The sequence below is a fragment of the Anolis carolinensis genome, chromosome 5 (assembly GCF_035594765.1).
Source record: "Anolis carolinensis isolate JA03-04 chromosome 5, rAnoCar3.1.pri, whole genome shotgun sequence".
Lineage (NCBI taxonomy): Eukaryota > Metazoa > Chordata > Lepidosauria > Squamata > Dactyloidae > Anolis > Anolis carolinensis.
Window position 1 is genome coordinate 141,885,247 of NC_085845.1, and position 16,531 is coordinate 141,901,777.

The window sequence follows — 16,531 nt, forward strand, 5'->3', positions numbered from 1 at the left end:
TAATAATAATAAACAGAAATAAAATGATAATAAAAAAGAAAATTATAATGGAAAGAAAATAATAATAAAATAATAATGGCATACAATAATAATAAAATTATAATAAAATAATAACAGGAAAATAAAATAATAAAAGAAATAACAATAATAATAATAATAGAAAAAGAAAATAACAAAATTATAATAAGGAAATTTTTTATGTGTGAAGAGCGACTTGAGAAACATCAAGTCGCTTCTGGTGTGAAAGAATTGGCCATCCGCAAGGACGTTGCCCAGAGGATGCCCAGATGATTGATGTTTTACCATCCTTGTGGTAGGCTTCTCTCACGTCCCCGCATGGGGAGCTAGAGCTGACAGACAGAAGCTCACCCCGCTCCCCAGATTCGAACTGCTGACCTTTCAGTCAGCAGTCCTGCCAGCACAAGGGTTTAACTCACTGCACCACCAGGGACTTGACAATAATGATAATAATAATAATAATAATAATAATAATAATAATAATAATCAAATTGATGAAAAACAACAGGAAAAACTCAGCCGCTACCAGGACCTCAAGATTGAACTGCAAAGACTCTGGCAGAAACCAGTACAGGTGGTCCCGTTGGTGATCGGCACACTAGGAGCTGTGCCAAAAGATTTCAGCCGGCATTTGGAAACAATAGACATTGACAAAATTACGATCTGCCAACTGCAAACGGCCACATCATCCGAAAATACATCACACAGTCCTAAACGCTTGGGAAGTGTTTGACTTGTGATTTTGATACGAAATCCAGCATATCTGTTTGCGGTGTCAGACTATCTCGTTGTGTCAATAATAATAATAGGGAAAGAAAAGAATACTATAATAACAAAGAAATAAAAATTAATAAAAATAATAAATAAAAACAGGGAAAGAAAATAATAAAAGAAAACAATAGAAGAAATTTATAATGGAAAGAAAAATAATAATAAAATAATAATATGGACATACAATAATAATAAAAGAAAATAATAATAGGAAAAGAAAATAACAAAATAAATAATAATGATAGAAAATAATAACAGGTAAAGAAAATAAAAAGGCAATTATAATAAGGACATAGAATAATAAAAGAAAATAATAATAATGATAATAATAATAATAATAATAATATAAGGACAGAAAATATTAAAAGAACATAATAATAATAATAATAATAATAATAATAATAGAAAATAATAATAAGGAAAGAAAATCATAGAATCATAGAGTTGGAAGAGACCTCACGGGCCATCCAGTCCAACCCCCATACAGACAAAATAATAAAAGAAACAATAATAATAATAGGGAAAGAAAATAATAAAATTATAATGACATAAGCTATTAAAAGAAAATGATGATGGCAGTGCTGATGAGAATTTTTTTTTCCGTGTCAGGAGCAACCGGAGTTGCTTCTGGAGAGAATTGGCCGTCTGCAAGGATGTTGCCCAGGGGACCCCCGGATGTTTGATGTTTACAATCCTTGTGGGAGGCTTCTCTCATGTCCCTGCATGGAGCTGGAGCTGATAGAGGGAGCTCATCCATGCTCTCCCCGGGTGGGATTCTAACCTAGCAGCTTTCAGGTCAGCAACCCAATCTTCAAGTCACGAGGCTTTTATCCCCTAGGCCAGGGGTCCCCAGACTTTTTATACAGGGAGCCAGTTCACGGCCCCGCAGGCCATTGGAGGGCCAGACGATAGTTTTACAAAAACTGTGAACAAATTCCTATGTACGTTGCACATACCTTATTTTGAAGTAAACAAACAAAACGGGAACAAATACAACCTCAATGTTAATAATCATCATCATCATCATATCATCACCATTATCTTAATAAAAATGATAAAGAAGGTTGGCCATTTAATCCAACCCCTTTCTGCCTTTGTGCTCCAAAAGCACAAGCAAAGCACCCCTGACAGATGGCCTCCCAGCTTCAAGATTGTTAATAATAATAATAATATTACACAGTCCTAAACACTTGGGAAGTGTTCGACTTGTGATTTTGTGATATGAAATCCAGCATATCTATCTTGTTTGCTGTGTTATACTGTGTCTTTATGTCAATACAGTAGAGTCTCACTTATCCAACACTCGCTTATCCAATGTTCTGGATTATCCAACGCATTTTTGTAGTCAATGTTTTCAATACATCGTGATATTTTGGTGCTAAATTCATAAATACAGTAATTACTACATAGCATTACTGCATATTGAACTACCCTTTCTGTCAAATTTGTTGTATAACATGATGTTTTGGTGCTTAATTTGTAAAATCATAACCTAATTTGATATTTAATAGGCTTTTCCTTAATCCCTCCTCATTATCCAACATATTTACTTATCCAACATTCTGCCGGCCCGTTTATGTTGGATAAGTGAGACTCTACTGTAATAATAATAATAATAATAATAATAATAATAATAAAGAGGGTTGGAAGCAACCCCTTGGCCCATTTAGTCCAACCCCCTTCTGGCTTTGTGCGCCAAAAGCACTAGCAAAGCACCCCATAATAATTAATTATTAAATAAATAATAATTAAAGTGCCGTTATAAACAAGCAAAGCTTTGGAAAGTACACAGAAGAGGAGGGAGCCGCCACCGTGGGGGCCGGATAAATGGCTTCGATGGGCCGCATGTGGCCCCCGGGCCTTAGTTTGGGGACCCCTGCCCTAGGCCACCAGAGGCTCCTATGATGACAATAATTGAAAATAATAACAGGGAAAGAAACTAATCATAAAATGATAATACAGTAAAGTCTCACTTATCCAACACTCGCTTATCCAACGTTCTGGATTATCCAACGCATTTTTGTAGTCAATGCTTTCAATATATCGTGATATTTTGGTGCTAAATTCATAAATACAGTAATTACTATATAGCATTACTGTGTACTGAACTACTTTTTCTGACAAATTTGTTGTCTAACATGATGTTTTGGTGCTTAATTTGTAAAATCATAACTTAATTTGATGTTTAATAGGGTTCTCCTTAATTCCTCATTATCCAACATATTCGCTTATCCAACGTTCTGCCGGCCCGTTTATGTTGGATAAGTGAGACTCTACTGTAGTGGCATAAAATAATAATCTAAGAAAATGATAACACGGAAATGAAATAATAAAAAAATAAAAATAAAGAAATAAAACTTGAAAATTATAATGGAATGAAGATCCTGGGCCCTGTTCCTTAGATTGACTTGGCCACCCACCAATATCCATCCCACCAGAATGGAATGCCGCTCTCATCCCTGCAGGAGGAACAATCCCAAAGGAAGGCACAAGCTAGAGTAGGGCCTTGGCTGTGTTGCTCCCAAAGGGGAGCATCGGGGGCGACGGTGTGTGTCCAGTCCAGAATCAAGAGAGGGCGCATCCCATTGTGACCCACACACACTCACACCGCCTTTCCTCCCAGCCAAGTGCAATAACAATGCAGTCATGAGGAAAAGGGGGGAAAGGGAGGGAGGGCGGGAGGGAGGAGGGCTCGGCAGCGCGTCCAGCCAGGCTTGAGAGGCGGGCGCTTCTCCTCGATCCATCCATCCGAGGCAGCGCGGGATCCCTGGAGCCGCCCTTGGGAAGCGTGAGAGCGCGCTTGTGTGTGCCGCCGCCGCCGCCGCCGCCGCTCGCTGCGACAGGGGCAAGGGACCAGGCGCCGCACGGAGCATGCGCGGCCCGAGCCCCTGGACTCCCCAGCCTGGGCAGCCGAGCTGTGCTGGAATTACAGGCAGGGAAGAGGGAAGAGCAGCCCCTCGGAGGGAGAAGCCTTGGCCAGAGGGGGGGCTCGGCCTCCCTCCCCCCCTCCCCAGCACCAACAGGTACAGCAGGGGCATGGCTGTCTGCATTGCATACAGACAGACAGGCATAGGCATGCATCAGATACAGAGGATGCTTTGGATGGAAGGTTGGGAAAGAGGCTGTCAGTCCTCTCTCTTTTTCTTTTTTTTTTGCAATGGTGGGGTTGCTTTTTCTCTCCCTCTCCCTCCTCCTCCTCTTTCCCCCTCCCTTTGTTTCCATTCTAATTGCCATCATATTTTTGCAAAGCTGCATCATAGAAAGGACAGCTCTTGCAAGTCTTAATATTGAGGTGGCAAAGCATTGCAACCCTTATTTTATTTATTAATTCATTCAAACAGGCGTACAGTTTTGAGGCTTTTGTTGCATACAGTGCAATACTTTCCAGCTAATCATTTCTCAGATAATATATTTTCATTAAGGGGTCAGAGTCTATTTAAATAGTACATATCAAGGTATTATAGGCTCCAAATCAATATCCGTCTCCTCCTTGTCTACATTTTTTAAGATTAATTTTACATGGAGATGTTGGATCATTGGTGGCATTGCGACCCTTTTAAGAAGGGCTGTGAGATGCATGTCATTGGGAAGGAGGAGGCAATGGTGGGAGACCCTTTTCTAAATTCTGACTCCCATATCAGCTGCACCCTAGTAGGTCTTGCAAGTCCTTCTAAAGGTGCAACCCTATTAGATACATGTCATTGTGGGTTTTTTAAGGAGGGATGTGGGCGCTCGCTTGTGGGTTTGCTCTGGTGTGTGTGTGTGTGTTTGAAACAATGCTCTCATGATCTAATCAGGCTCTTGTTTACACAGCAGTGGCGGCGGCAGAGGCAGCAGCAGCAGCAACCAGGCGGTTCCTAAAAGCTCAGGATGGTGGATGGGCTCTTGCTCGAAGCCATTGTGGAGGAGAGAGGCTCTGGGTCTAGTCCTGAGGAAAGGCAGCCTAGTAGGAAAGGCAGGACGACACGGAAGGAAGGGCTCGAAAAACCAGCCGAGTGTGTCTTACGTTCTTTGTTCATCTTTTGTACCTCCCCTCCCTTTTATTTTCCTTTCTTTCCATGTCAGGATCAAGTCAGCAGCCCTGGTGATCCAGACCTTTGGGTCTGGATGCTAGTCGACAAGACTATGTCTGAGTGGGTGCCTGTTAGTCCTGGGTGTGTTTCCACCAGACAGACAGAGACAGACACATTCCTTGCTGCCGTCCCTTCCCCCACGAAAGGGAGACAAAAACCCACCCAAACACAAGGCTGTTTAGCAGAGGCATATCTTGGGAAGGAGAGGAGACGGTGTTGGGGAAAACCATAGGAAATCCAGGACGGTGTGTGTTTCCCTTCCATGGGGATGAACTGGCAGGGTGTGTGATTAATATGCTTTGGTGAGTTGGGTTAGGAAACATGCATTCTGCAGGGTTGCTTTTGGACGGGTTCCATATCAACACAGCATCTGTCTCCAAAACATGGAATATCAACAGAAAAGATGAGCATTACTGGAGGTATTCGTGATGGAGGCATTTGATTTCGGAGCAGGACAGGTGTTGGAATGGTGTCAGGGGCACTTTGAATACGATTTTCCTGCTTCTTGGCAGGGAGTTGGACTGGATGGCCCATGAGGTCTCTTCCAACTCTATGATTCTATGAAATAAGAGAGAGGTTATTTGAATGAATTTATATATATTTATTTATGGTATTTATATCCCGCCCTTCTCACCCCAAAGGGGACTCAGAGGGGCTTACATGAGTGGCATTATTCCATGCCCGAACAACAATTAAAAGCAATTAAACAACGATTTAGAACAACATAAAAACAACATATGTAAACATTAGACAACTATTGTGCATCGATCCAAAGCCAGCTGATCGGATAATCATATTCTCCCCAGAAATTTGACTGTCAACAAAGCCAATCTGAGGAATCCTGAATAAGCATTGCTTAGTAAGTGTGCAGATCCCAGACACATTCTCTCAAACAAATAATAGTACTCCGGTTTGCAACTTTCTTTGACTCTCCATAAATTAACATGTTGGGTAGCACTTCTGACATCATTTGTATGTTACCTTAAAGACTCATTGCTTAATTTCTCTCTCTTTCTTTCTTTCCCTCCAGATATTTGGATGGCATGACAAATCAGGAGGAGGAAAAGAGGATGTTCGATGTGACCAGACACCAGATCAGTTCTGCTTTTGGAATACATTCTCAGTAAGATGTATGGGTCTATTTTTTCCTTGTTCATATCTATCGATCATAAGACTTGACTGAGGCAATACTCATATCATCCATCCATCTATGGCGAACTACAGCCATGCAGCTGACAACATTTTACAAAATCTTTCCCCTTTAACTGCATTTTTGAAATTGACTTCGCTGGGTTTCATAATAGGAGTCAGTGTGGTGGGCAACCTCCTGATCTCCATTTTGCTAGTCAAAGACAAGACCTTGCATAGAGCTCCATACTACTTCCTGTTGGATCTTTGCTGCTCAGACATCCTCCGGTCTGCGATTTGTTTCCCATTCGTTTTTACTTCCGTGAAAAATGGCTCGTCTTGGACGTACGGGACTCTCACTTGCAAAGTGATTGCCTTCTTGGGGGTCCTGTCCTGTTTCCACACAGCCTTCATGCTGTTCTGCATAAGTGTCACCAGATACTTAGCTATTGCCCATCACCGCTTTTATACAAAACGGCTGACCTTCTGGACTTGCTTGGCAGTGATCTGTATGGTGTGGACCCTCTCCGTAGCTATGGCGTTCCCTCCGGTCTTGGACGTGGGCACCTACTCGTTCATTCGGGAGGAAGATCAATGCACCTTTCAGCATCGTTCCTTCAGAGCCAACGATTCTCTGGGATTTATGCTGCTCCTCGCTCTTATCCTTCTAGCCACACAGCTTGTCTACCTCAAGCTGATCTTCTTCGTCCACGATCGCAGGAAAATGAAGCCAGTTCAGTTTGTGGCAGCGGTGAGCCAGAACTGGACGTTTCATGGTCCCGGAGCCAGTGGCCAAGCCGCTGCAAACTGGCTGGCAGGCTTCGGAAGGGGTCCCACGCCGCCCACCTTGTTGGGGATCAGGCAGAACACCAACACCACGGGCCGGAGAAGGCTCCTCGTCTTGGATGAGTTCAAAATGGAAAAGCGGATCAGCAGAATGTTCTACATCATGACATTCCTCTTTCTAACCTTGTGGGGTCCCTATTTGGTCGCCTGCTACTGGAGAGTTTTTGCGAGAGGCCCTGTGGTTCCCGGGGGATTTCTAACGGCTGCTGTTTGGATGAGTTTTGCCCAAGCTGGAATCAATCCTTTTGTCTGCATTTTCTCCAACAGGGAGCTGAGGCGCTGTTTCAGCACAACCCTTCTTTACTGCAGAAAATCCAGGTTACCAAGGGAACCTTACTGTGTTATATGAGGGAGCATCTGTAAAATCTTTAGCCTTGTGAAAACACTACCCTTCTCTGCTAAGCAATTGTGGCCTGTTGCCATGTTTTGAGAAGAAAGGAAATATATATATATATACCTATATATATCTCAAAAAAAGGGGGGAAATGTCAGCAGTTGTAAGGATTTGGGCAACAACAACAACATTCTGCAGTTTTTGCAATAGCTCATCTCTAATCCTATTTTAAAAAGCTAAACTTGTTCCTGCTGACCACTCGTGAAGGTTTGTAATTTAAAAAAGAAAAAGAAATAAAGGACTGAACCACTGCCCTAAAATGCTTTGATGTGGTTGAAATCTAGAGAAATGGTTCGGAGAGTAGCAGGTGCTAAATATATCAGCACTAAATGCTGTATATATCACTCCATAAAGCAAGACCATCACAGAAAGATTAGCATTGGACATCTGAATCAGTTAAGTTTGACATGAGGTTAATGTGTTGATGAAACTAATTTTAAACCATTTCATACAATTATTGCTTTTTCAAGGACTAAAAATTGGGGACAGTGTTACATCCTGTAACTGATGAGAGATATGCCATGTAGTAGTACCGGATTATCACCCACTCTGTTTGCCTTGTTGAGTTCTGGAGAGCATCCCAAAGCAGTTTCGTGTTCTGGGTTTATGTATGGTTTGGTTGAATTTAAGATTTTTATTTCCCTCGGAGTACATTCCCTTTATTTTATTTTATTTTCATCTCCCCCCATCTTTACAAAATAGCTACAATCATAAAATCCGCTCTTCTTTCAGGGTGAAATATTTCTGGCATATCCATTATGTTCTGTGTTTGGTTTATTTAATTTTGGGTTATTGCTGTTATTTCTTCAAATCCCAATTTGCTATATACAATTGACTGTATGCATTTTATATTTTCGAAAGCTAGATATCGGTCTGTTAGGCAACATCAATGAGATTATCCAATCATGACAAAGGAGTAATCACTACACAGACTAATAATCACATGTTGCCTTAAAGGGTTATCTAGTATCTTCCATTTTGTTTAGCATTTTTTTGCAACTAAGCAAAGAAAAAAATGAACCGGTTAACTCCAGTCTGTCATTTGGGAGTGCATGAATGATCACTTAATTCCCCTCTTTCCTTTTGATTCCCATGATTCCCTAAATCAGTATGCTCATCACTTAGGATGATATGATTTCCCTGCCCAAATCCCCACCTTTAGGTGTGTTGTCCATTCTAGTTTGTTCTGAGAAACACAGGCAGTCAATGTGTGTTTATATTTTAAGACAACTGTCATGGGAAGACCCCTGCCTTAGTACGATATCTTGCACAAAGGGTGAAGCATTTATTCTACTGAAGGCACAGTCTTGTTTATACTTTCTGCACATTTTGGTGTATTGGTTGTTTCCAATTATTTCGATTTTAACTTGTGAAAGCATATAATATGATTTCTAGTATTTTAGAAAAAACATTAGAGTCTGTGAGTCTTTCCTTCTTTAAGATACAGATGTGTGGATTTCAATATAAAGTTGCATTTGCCAAAATTTACCTGTGTAGCCTGTTAATTTTCTTGGAATAAAATTTTACATTTTTCCACTTATACAGCAACCCTTTTTTTGATCATGATTATTACTACTATGCTTTTGTTTAGAGAGCATGGATTGTTGAGAATGTAGCCATTATGGATTCTTATTATTCTTTGAAGTCACTGTATTCCCAAACTGTAAATGCATGAATGATGGGGACTGCAGGATTGATAAATGATATTCTCGACAATAGCACTGTTGTGTAGTTTATCATAATTACCCCGATCTCTATGTGAATATGCCAGATCTACTTAAACACACCACACATTATTTAAGATAACACAATGTATAGTAGAAACCCAACATTATGGTTACGACAAAGGGAGATTTAATTTTTTTTTTAAATTAACACGTAGTCTGTATTTCACTGTAATTCTAAAATTAGCCATTTCTCATCCAAAAATTCATGGAAAGCAGTTACCAGCTGGACTATTCTGGGGATATTATATTTCTCCTGTTAATAAAAGTAGAGGTATCATTACATATGAAAGAAAATAATTTGGTTAAGGATCAGGATGGAAACCTGATTCCATCAGTGCTGATGGCCAGCTTCATAAGTTGACCTCATTTGTTCTTCACGCTAATGTTTATGGGTTCAAAGGCTAAATTTAGCACGCTGTGTTGAAACACGGCAATAATCAATCTTCATGAATACAAAAACATTTCAGGTCATAATCCCCAAGAGGCCTGAAATAAATGAAGTCCCAGAGACATGTCCTACTGCCTGATCTAAATATACTGTGGGAGTATTTGATGGTATAGCCTCACATTAATAGTATTGATAATATGATTTTTCAATACACAGAATCTCTTTTTGTGGATTTTTCCCCTACATAGGTGTAGGATAATTCTGAGATTCCCTATGCACCTGGTCATGTGTGGATCATGAATGTGCTGTGTTGACCTTGTTTATATGTGCTGAGAAGCATAGTTGCATGTTTTCAGGACATGTGCACATGATAAAATAGAGACTTGTGCAAAGTAGTTGTACATAAACTGTATATGTTGTTGATACAGGAGGATATACACCTATACAAGAAAGAAATTCAGTGACTTGGCTATTTACAATGATACAAAAGGCAGCTTTTAAATGTCTAAATTGAAATCAGCCAAATGTTCTATTACCTATGGCTTATGAATCAGAGTGCAGGCCAGTTAAAGAATATTTTGCTTTATATATTAAGAATACAATTGAAGGTTATTCTTCCAAAGACTGCTAAAGCATATTGGTAACTAGGTTCTGTACCACGCATGGGCAAACTTTGGCCCTCCAGGTATTTTGGACTTCAACTCCCACAATTCCTAACAGCCTACCTGGAGGTCCGAAGTTTGCCCATGCCTGTTCTATACAATAGCTACCCTCACTAAACATAACAAATGTACATAAATAAAGGAACAATTCTGATTAAATATGTACAGATTCTGTTTCAAAGACCAGAAATTAATACATATCATGCTTCAATCAAGTTGAATTTTGCCACTGGTCTGATAGGAATGAGGACCTAACATTGTAACTATATAGTTTGGGAATAAGAACCGAGCCCCTGTTTCCATATATTGGTGTGCAGCTTTACAAATATCACATTATAAAAAGTTACAAGGAGAAGCCACTGAAAGGTTTAAAATCAGATTTATTTTGCATGTGTTTGGACAGGTTTTGCTTTCGTTTTCCTCCTTTGAGAAGAGGAAGAGGTGTACCAATTGAAATTAAAAGGCAACACATGAAATATTTTAATGTAACATCCAGTTACTTTCTTTGTAAAAGACACATTGACCCCAAATTATACAGGGAAATGGCTTAATACAGTTCCTAACAGGATTATATGCTTACATGGATTAAAATGGTGTATCTGGACAGCTGTTATAATTTTGGGTAGCCTCATGTTCCGTGCATGAAAGGATGGAGGTCAGGAAGAAAAAAAATGGCCTGTTTTGTTGCATAGCTGTCTTCTTGTACTGGGGATGTTTTCTGCAAAATGCTGGGATGGGTGCCACTGGACCATAATGGAGTGGCACAATCATTCCAGGTCAGCATTTCATGTTATCTTCTGAATGTCAGCATTTATTGATTATGTTTAGTTTTGCTTCTCTTGTTGGACTTAATATTAGAATTGACCTTCATCTTCAAAGTGCCACATGGTACAGTTTTCATTGTACTGAACGCCGGGGGTTGGGGTTACATGGTTGAATGCTTGTGCATATAAAAATGTTTTTGCACAGGGAAATTAAGCTATGTGGTGTTTTTGAATGGGCAGTTTACATGTTTAGACCTTCCTCAGTTGGAATATTATCCTTTAACCAGACTATGAAAGACAATGTGGGCAATAAACCCAACGAAATAAAATTGGATATCTCAACTGTACCCTTTCCCCTTATGGCAAGATTGGACAAGATGCAGCTGTCTTGATATTAGCTAACTGCAATTCCCACCAGCCTTAGCCAACTTAGCCAGTGATAAGGAATGCTAGGAATTGCAGTTCACTTTGGAAACTGGGTGTTAAGAGTGTTTACTTTCCAAGTTTATTTTTCCTTTCACCACATAACCCTTTTAATGTTTTTCATCTCTGTTCTTCCTACTTTCTTAATCCAGTTCTGACAGCTATTCCTGACATTTTCCTTTAATAGAAAATCACAGATTGAGTTGCAGTTCTTACTTGGCACATGCTCTTGGCCTAACCAAAAATGCCAAGGCTCATTTTGTAATAAGTGTGTCCACTTAACCTATAATAATATGACAGTATGCATGGTGAATACACACAATGTAGTTACTAGCTTGAGATAGGATTTCTGAAATTCTGAAATGATTTTTTAGAACCTTTAGAACCTTGAAGGACAGACAGTGTTCCCATGTGTGAACGTGGGTCCCATCTATTATATAATGCAAATTCACAATGTAGTTTAACTACATTGAACTGGATTATATGAGCCTATATTTCCATATAATGAAGTTCAATATGACCTTTGGTGTTGATCGTCAAATTAAAGCTGCACATTTTCATCACAAGGCAACACCATGTGGCCTTCCAAATAATAATAATAATAATAATAATAATAATAATAATAATAATAATAATAATAATACATCACACAGTCCTAGACACTTGGGAAGTCTTCAACTTGTGATTTTGTGATACGAAATCCAGCATATCTATCTTGTTTGCTGTGTCATACAATAATAATAATAATAATAATAATAATAATAATAATAATAATAATAATGAGGATTTAAAGATCGAATTGCAAAGACTCTGGCACAAGCCAGTCAAGGTGGTCCCAGTGATGATCGGCACACTGGGTGAAGTGCCTAAAGACCTTGGCCTGCACTTAAACACAATTGGCGCTGACAAAATTACCACCTGCCAGCTACAGAAGGCCACTTTACTGGGATCTACTTGCATTATTCACCGATACATCACACAGTCCTAGACACTTGGGAAGTGTCCGACGTGTGATCCAATACAACAGCCAGCAGAGTGTCTGCTGTGGACTCATCTTGTTGTGTTTCAAATAATAATAATAATAATAACAACAACAACAACAACACCACTTGGGAAATGTTTGACTTGTGATTTTATGATGCTAAATCCAGCATATCTATCTTGTTTGCTGTGTCATCATAAAATAATAATAATAATAATAATAATAATAATAATAATAATAATAATAATAATACATCACACAGTCCTAGACACTTGGGAAGTGTTCGACTTGTGATTTTGTGATACGAAATCCAGCATATCTATCTTGTTCGCTGTGTCATAAAATAATAATAATAATAATAATAATAATAATAATAATAATAACTTTATTTTTATATCCCGCTCCCATCTCCCCAAGGAGACTCGGGGCGGCTCACATGGAAACAAGCCCAGCATCATCATACATTAAAAGTCATAATTTATAATTTAAAACAATAAAAACAACATAACATAACACAGCAGAAAACAGCATAAACATATCCGGTCCTTCAAACCTAGAGCATTAGTATCAGTATTATTTACCCACCTCTCCTTATGGCTCAAAATGTTTCCATGGTAGCTAAAGTGGAATATAGTGCTATAACTGTGCATTGTGGCTGGGCATGCTTATTACTGGCATTTCCATCCTGTTTAAGAATTTTGAATATTTCTTAAGGGGAAAAAAACGGGAACATGGCATCCCTAAGTATGCAGACTTAAGAACTATTTATACATAGGTATACAGTATATGTTATATTGATTTCATTAGAGTACTATCTACTCATGACTCATGCTTATGATTTGTGTTCTTAGAAGGAAAGGCATCAAGGCTTCGTCCTCAATGGCAGGTCACCAACCAGTGTTAGATATGAATGGAGAACATCTTTGGGTTTCTGTTTTACTGATTTTGGTGCAAAGTTTGTGTCTTTGTCTGTGAGGGGTGTCATGACAGCTTATGTACCAGTGTGATTAATTGATGGGTAATTTAATGTGCTAAGCAAGCTGCAGTTGATTCATTTAGTGATTCAACCAGAGTTCTGGAGCATTAATTGATTCAAGTGGTCAACCTGTCTTTACAGGTTTATTGTGATTTAAACTATGGAATGCCATGTACTTGGCTGATTCGAATGTGAATTTATATTAGAATGGCAAGTGGTGATAACAGGAGCTGACAGATGGTCCTCATTTGGACCATATCTTATCACTTTGTTTCAGTTGTGAAGATTGAGGCCCCTTCTACTCTGCCACATAATCCAGATCAAAGCAGATAATCCACATTATCTGCTTTGAACTGGATTATATGAGTCTACACTGCCATATAATCCAGTTCAAAGCAGATAATATGGCCATGCAGAAGGGGCCTGGGAAGTCGAAGAGTTGCTTCCAAAGAGGATTTGTAAGCCAGATAGTTCAATGGAAAGTTAGAGAATTGGGAGCACTTTCTTCTTATGCAGAAAGCGGATTGTGTTGCTTCTTACTGCTCACTTGGTCAAAGCTTTCAAGTTGCAGTAAGGAAATGTATGGAGTGATTGACAAGTCAAGAAAGCAAGGAAGTCCCTCTGTCTTGTCTTCCATTGCTTCCAAAAGATGAAGATATAAGATTTCTGCATTTCTCCCCTATGTCATATTTATATGTTGTTTTTCTCCAGTTGACTGTGGTTTCATTGTTTTTATTTACTCTTTTCTGATTCCAAGGATTGGCATTGATTTCTTTAACTTGGGAACAAATTGGGTACATGACATTTATTTTTCTAGCCTGAGCGCAGCTTAGTGGGCATTTGGCACTTTCACTCTTTTCTCATTTTAGGAATAAATTACGTTCTCAGTGTGTGTGTAGATTATGTTTTATTTTAATGAATAGCTTAAATAGAACTGAAAACTGCATTAAAGATTCTGCTATTTTGCAATACACCCTGTGATATTCTTTCCCTTTTCTTGACAAATTGCTAGTGATGAGCTGGAAATAAATCATCAGACTCTGTGGTCAAGGATTAGTTGGACAAAGACATCTGTAATAAGAGATAGAAACTTCTCTCCAGCTACTGATAACAACTTTCATTTTTCACTTTCTGGTCCATAGAGAAAACTTCTAGAAAGAAAATAAATATCTAGAAGAAAAAGATTTTAACATTTTTTAAAAAGCAAATGAATACTTTCATTGCTTTTTTTGCTTGTTTAGAAGAATTTGCAAATGGGCTTAAAGGCTTTTTTTGTGTGTCAGGAGCAACTTGAGAAACTGCAAGTCGCTTCTGGTGTGAGAGAATTGGCCGTCTGCAAGGACGTTGCCCAGGGGACGGCAGGATGTTTTGATGCTTTACCAGCCTTGTGGGAGGCTTCTCTCATGTCCCCACATGGAGAGCTGGAGCTGATAGAGGGAGCTCATCCGCACTCTCCCCGAGTTCGATTCAAACTGGCAACCTTCAGGACAGCATCCCAACCTTCAAGTCATCAGTCCTGCCAGTACAAGGGTTTAACCCACAGTGCCACCGGGGAATCCGGCTCAAAGACTGAGAATGACTAAGGCTGCACCTTCACTGTAGAATGAATTAAGCTTGAGACCACTTTAGCTGCCAAGGTTAAATACTATGGAGTCCTGCGGGATGTAGTTTTACAATGTCTTTAGTCCTCTCTGCTAAAGATCTCTGGTGCCTCACCAAACTGCACATCCTAGGATTCTTTAGCATTGAACCATGGCAATTAAAGTGTCAAACTGTATTAACTCTACAATGTAGATGCATCTAAAGACAGCAATTTTTTTACCTACCTGCCTAAGAGTACATTTCCTGGTGGCTGTAGATTGAATTTGAGCTTTAAAGTGGGGCTACTCAAAGTGACGGCCCATGGACCAGTGCTGATCCCTGAGTCCTTTGAATGCACCCTGTGGAGGGATAATTCAGATGATTTCAATAGCAATGATTTAAAACAGTGCTTCTCGGGCTATCATATGTGCTGGCAATTATTTTCCTGGAAATTTAATAGGGATCAGCACCAGTCCATGAATCACCACTTCAACACCATTTTAAAGTGCTGAACCCTAGCCCCAAAATAGATTGGACATGTTAGATAAGCCCTTTAAAGTCTAGATTAAAGCCAGAGTGGATTGATTGATGGACTGGCATGGGAGCTACCATTGAACTCAGTGGGACCTATTTCTAAAAAGACTTGCTTAGGATCACACTGTAAAACATATTGCTCTGAATCTTTGGTGGTACATGTTAAAGTAACCTTTCTGACTTCCATCTGTATGCAATGGCTTTTCAAACATTTTGGTGCTTAGCAAATAAAAGCCAGATATACCCTATAGCTAAAAGAAAGAAAGAAAAGAAATACTGTTACAAAATAGCTTTCAACTGGCCTTAGCCCTTGGGGCATCGAAGCCCCATGTGTTGTGTGTGCCTCTCTTTCTCTCATTTTAAGGACATTGTGTTTGCTCAGTTGCATTGTTTTTCCTCTGCATTTCATGCATGAGAATATTTTTTCAAAGAACCTATTGCCGAAGCGGCCTGTTATTATACATGCGTAGGAAAGCAGTTAGATAGATGAGTGTTTTTACAACTAATTAGAATATACCTAAAAGGAGTGGTTCCCAACCTTTTTCTGACCAGGGACCACTCTCTAACATTAGTACCGAAAGAGTTACGAATCAGTTTTTGGTCAATGTATTTTCGAAGGCTTTCATGGCCGGAATCACTGGGTTGCTGTGAGTCTTTCGGGCTGTATGGCCATGTTCCAGAAGCTTTCTCTCCTGACATTTTTGGTCAACTTTAGATTCGGTTTGGCTATTTGGGGTGCTGATTCAGAAAATTCAATTGGATAAACCACATCAGCTCTAGTTTCTGATACAGAACATATGCCATCCAGTAGTCACCATCTGCTCACCCACAGAAAACCATATTTAATTATCTACAGCTGTTGTGGTCTAACCAATGTAATTTTCTGAATCAGCACCCCAAATAACCCCAGGAACAGGCCTAAAAATGAAGACACCAAGAAAAAAATGTTGACCTGTGTGATTATCTATAGTAGTAACGGTGAGGCAGCGGACCATATTTTAGTCCTTGCGGACCACTGATGGTCCACGGACCACAGGTTGGGAACCACCTTAAAGGATGAAAGTAATTTCTAAAAATGTTGTTTAACAACAGAAGGTTATCAATTACTAGATACAAAAATCTTGTGTAACTTTTTTAAAAGATGGGGAAATGATCCTAACCCATATTTTGTGAAGCGATAAATAAGAAGGATCAGCAAAACAATGCTATTTTAAAATGGATAAATAGTATATTTATCCGTAAAGAAATAACCAAACCTGTCTTT

General features: G+C 39.3%; 1 protein-coding gene across 6 annotated transcripts; it reads left to right on the plus strand.

Moving 5' to 3' along the window:
• Positions 1-3,518: 3,518 nt before the first annotated feature.
• Positions 3,519-8,770, plus strand: gpr85 (G protein-coupled receptor 85). 6 transcript variants are annotated; one of them, XM_062982443.1, is made up of 3 exons: positions 3,519-3,812; positions 4,603-4,784; positions 5,893-8,770. In XM_062982443.1, exon 3 carries the CDS (start codon positions 6,073-6,075, stop codon positions 7,183-7,185), a length of 1,113 nt encoding a protein of 370 aa, XP_062838513.1. In that variant the 5' UTR covers positions 3,519-3,812; positions 4,603-4,784; positions 5,893-6,072; the 3' UTR covers positions 7,186-8,770. The 6 variants fall into 6 exon arrangements, with proteins under 6 accessions (XP_062838513.1, XP_062838514.1, XP_016849348.1 ...); XM_062982444.1 differs by having other exon boundaries at positions 4,606-4,784; XM_016993859.2 differs by lacking the exon at positions 4,603-4,784.
• Positions 8,771-16,531: the final 7,761 nt, after the last annotated feature.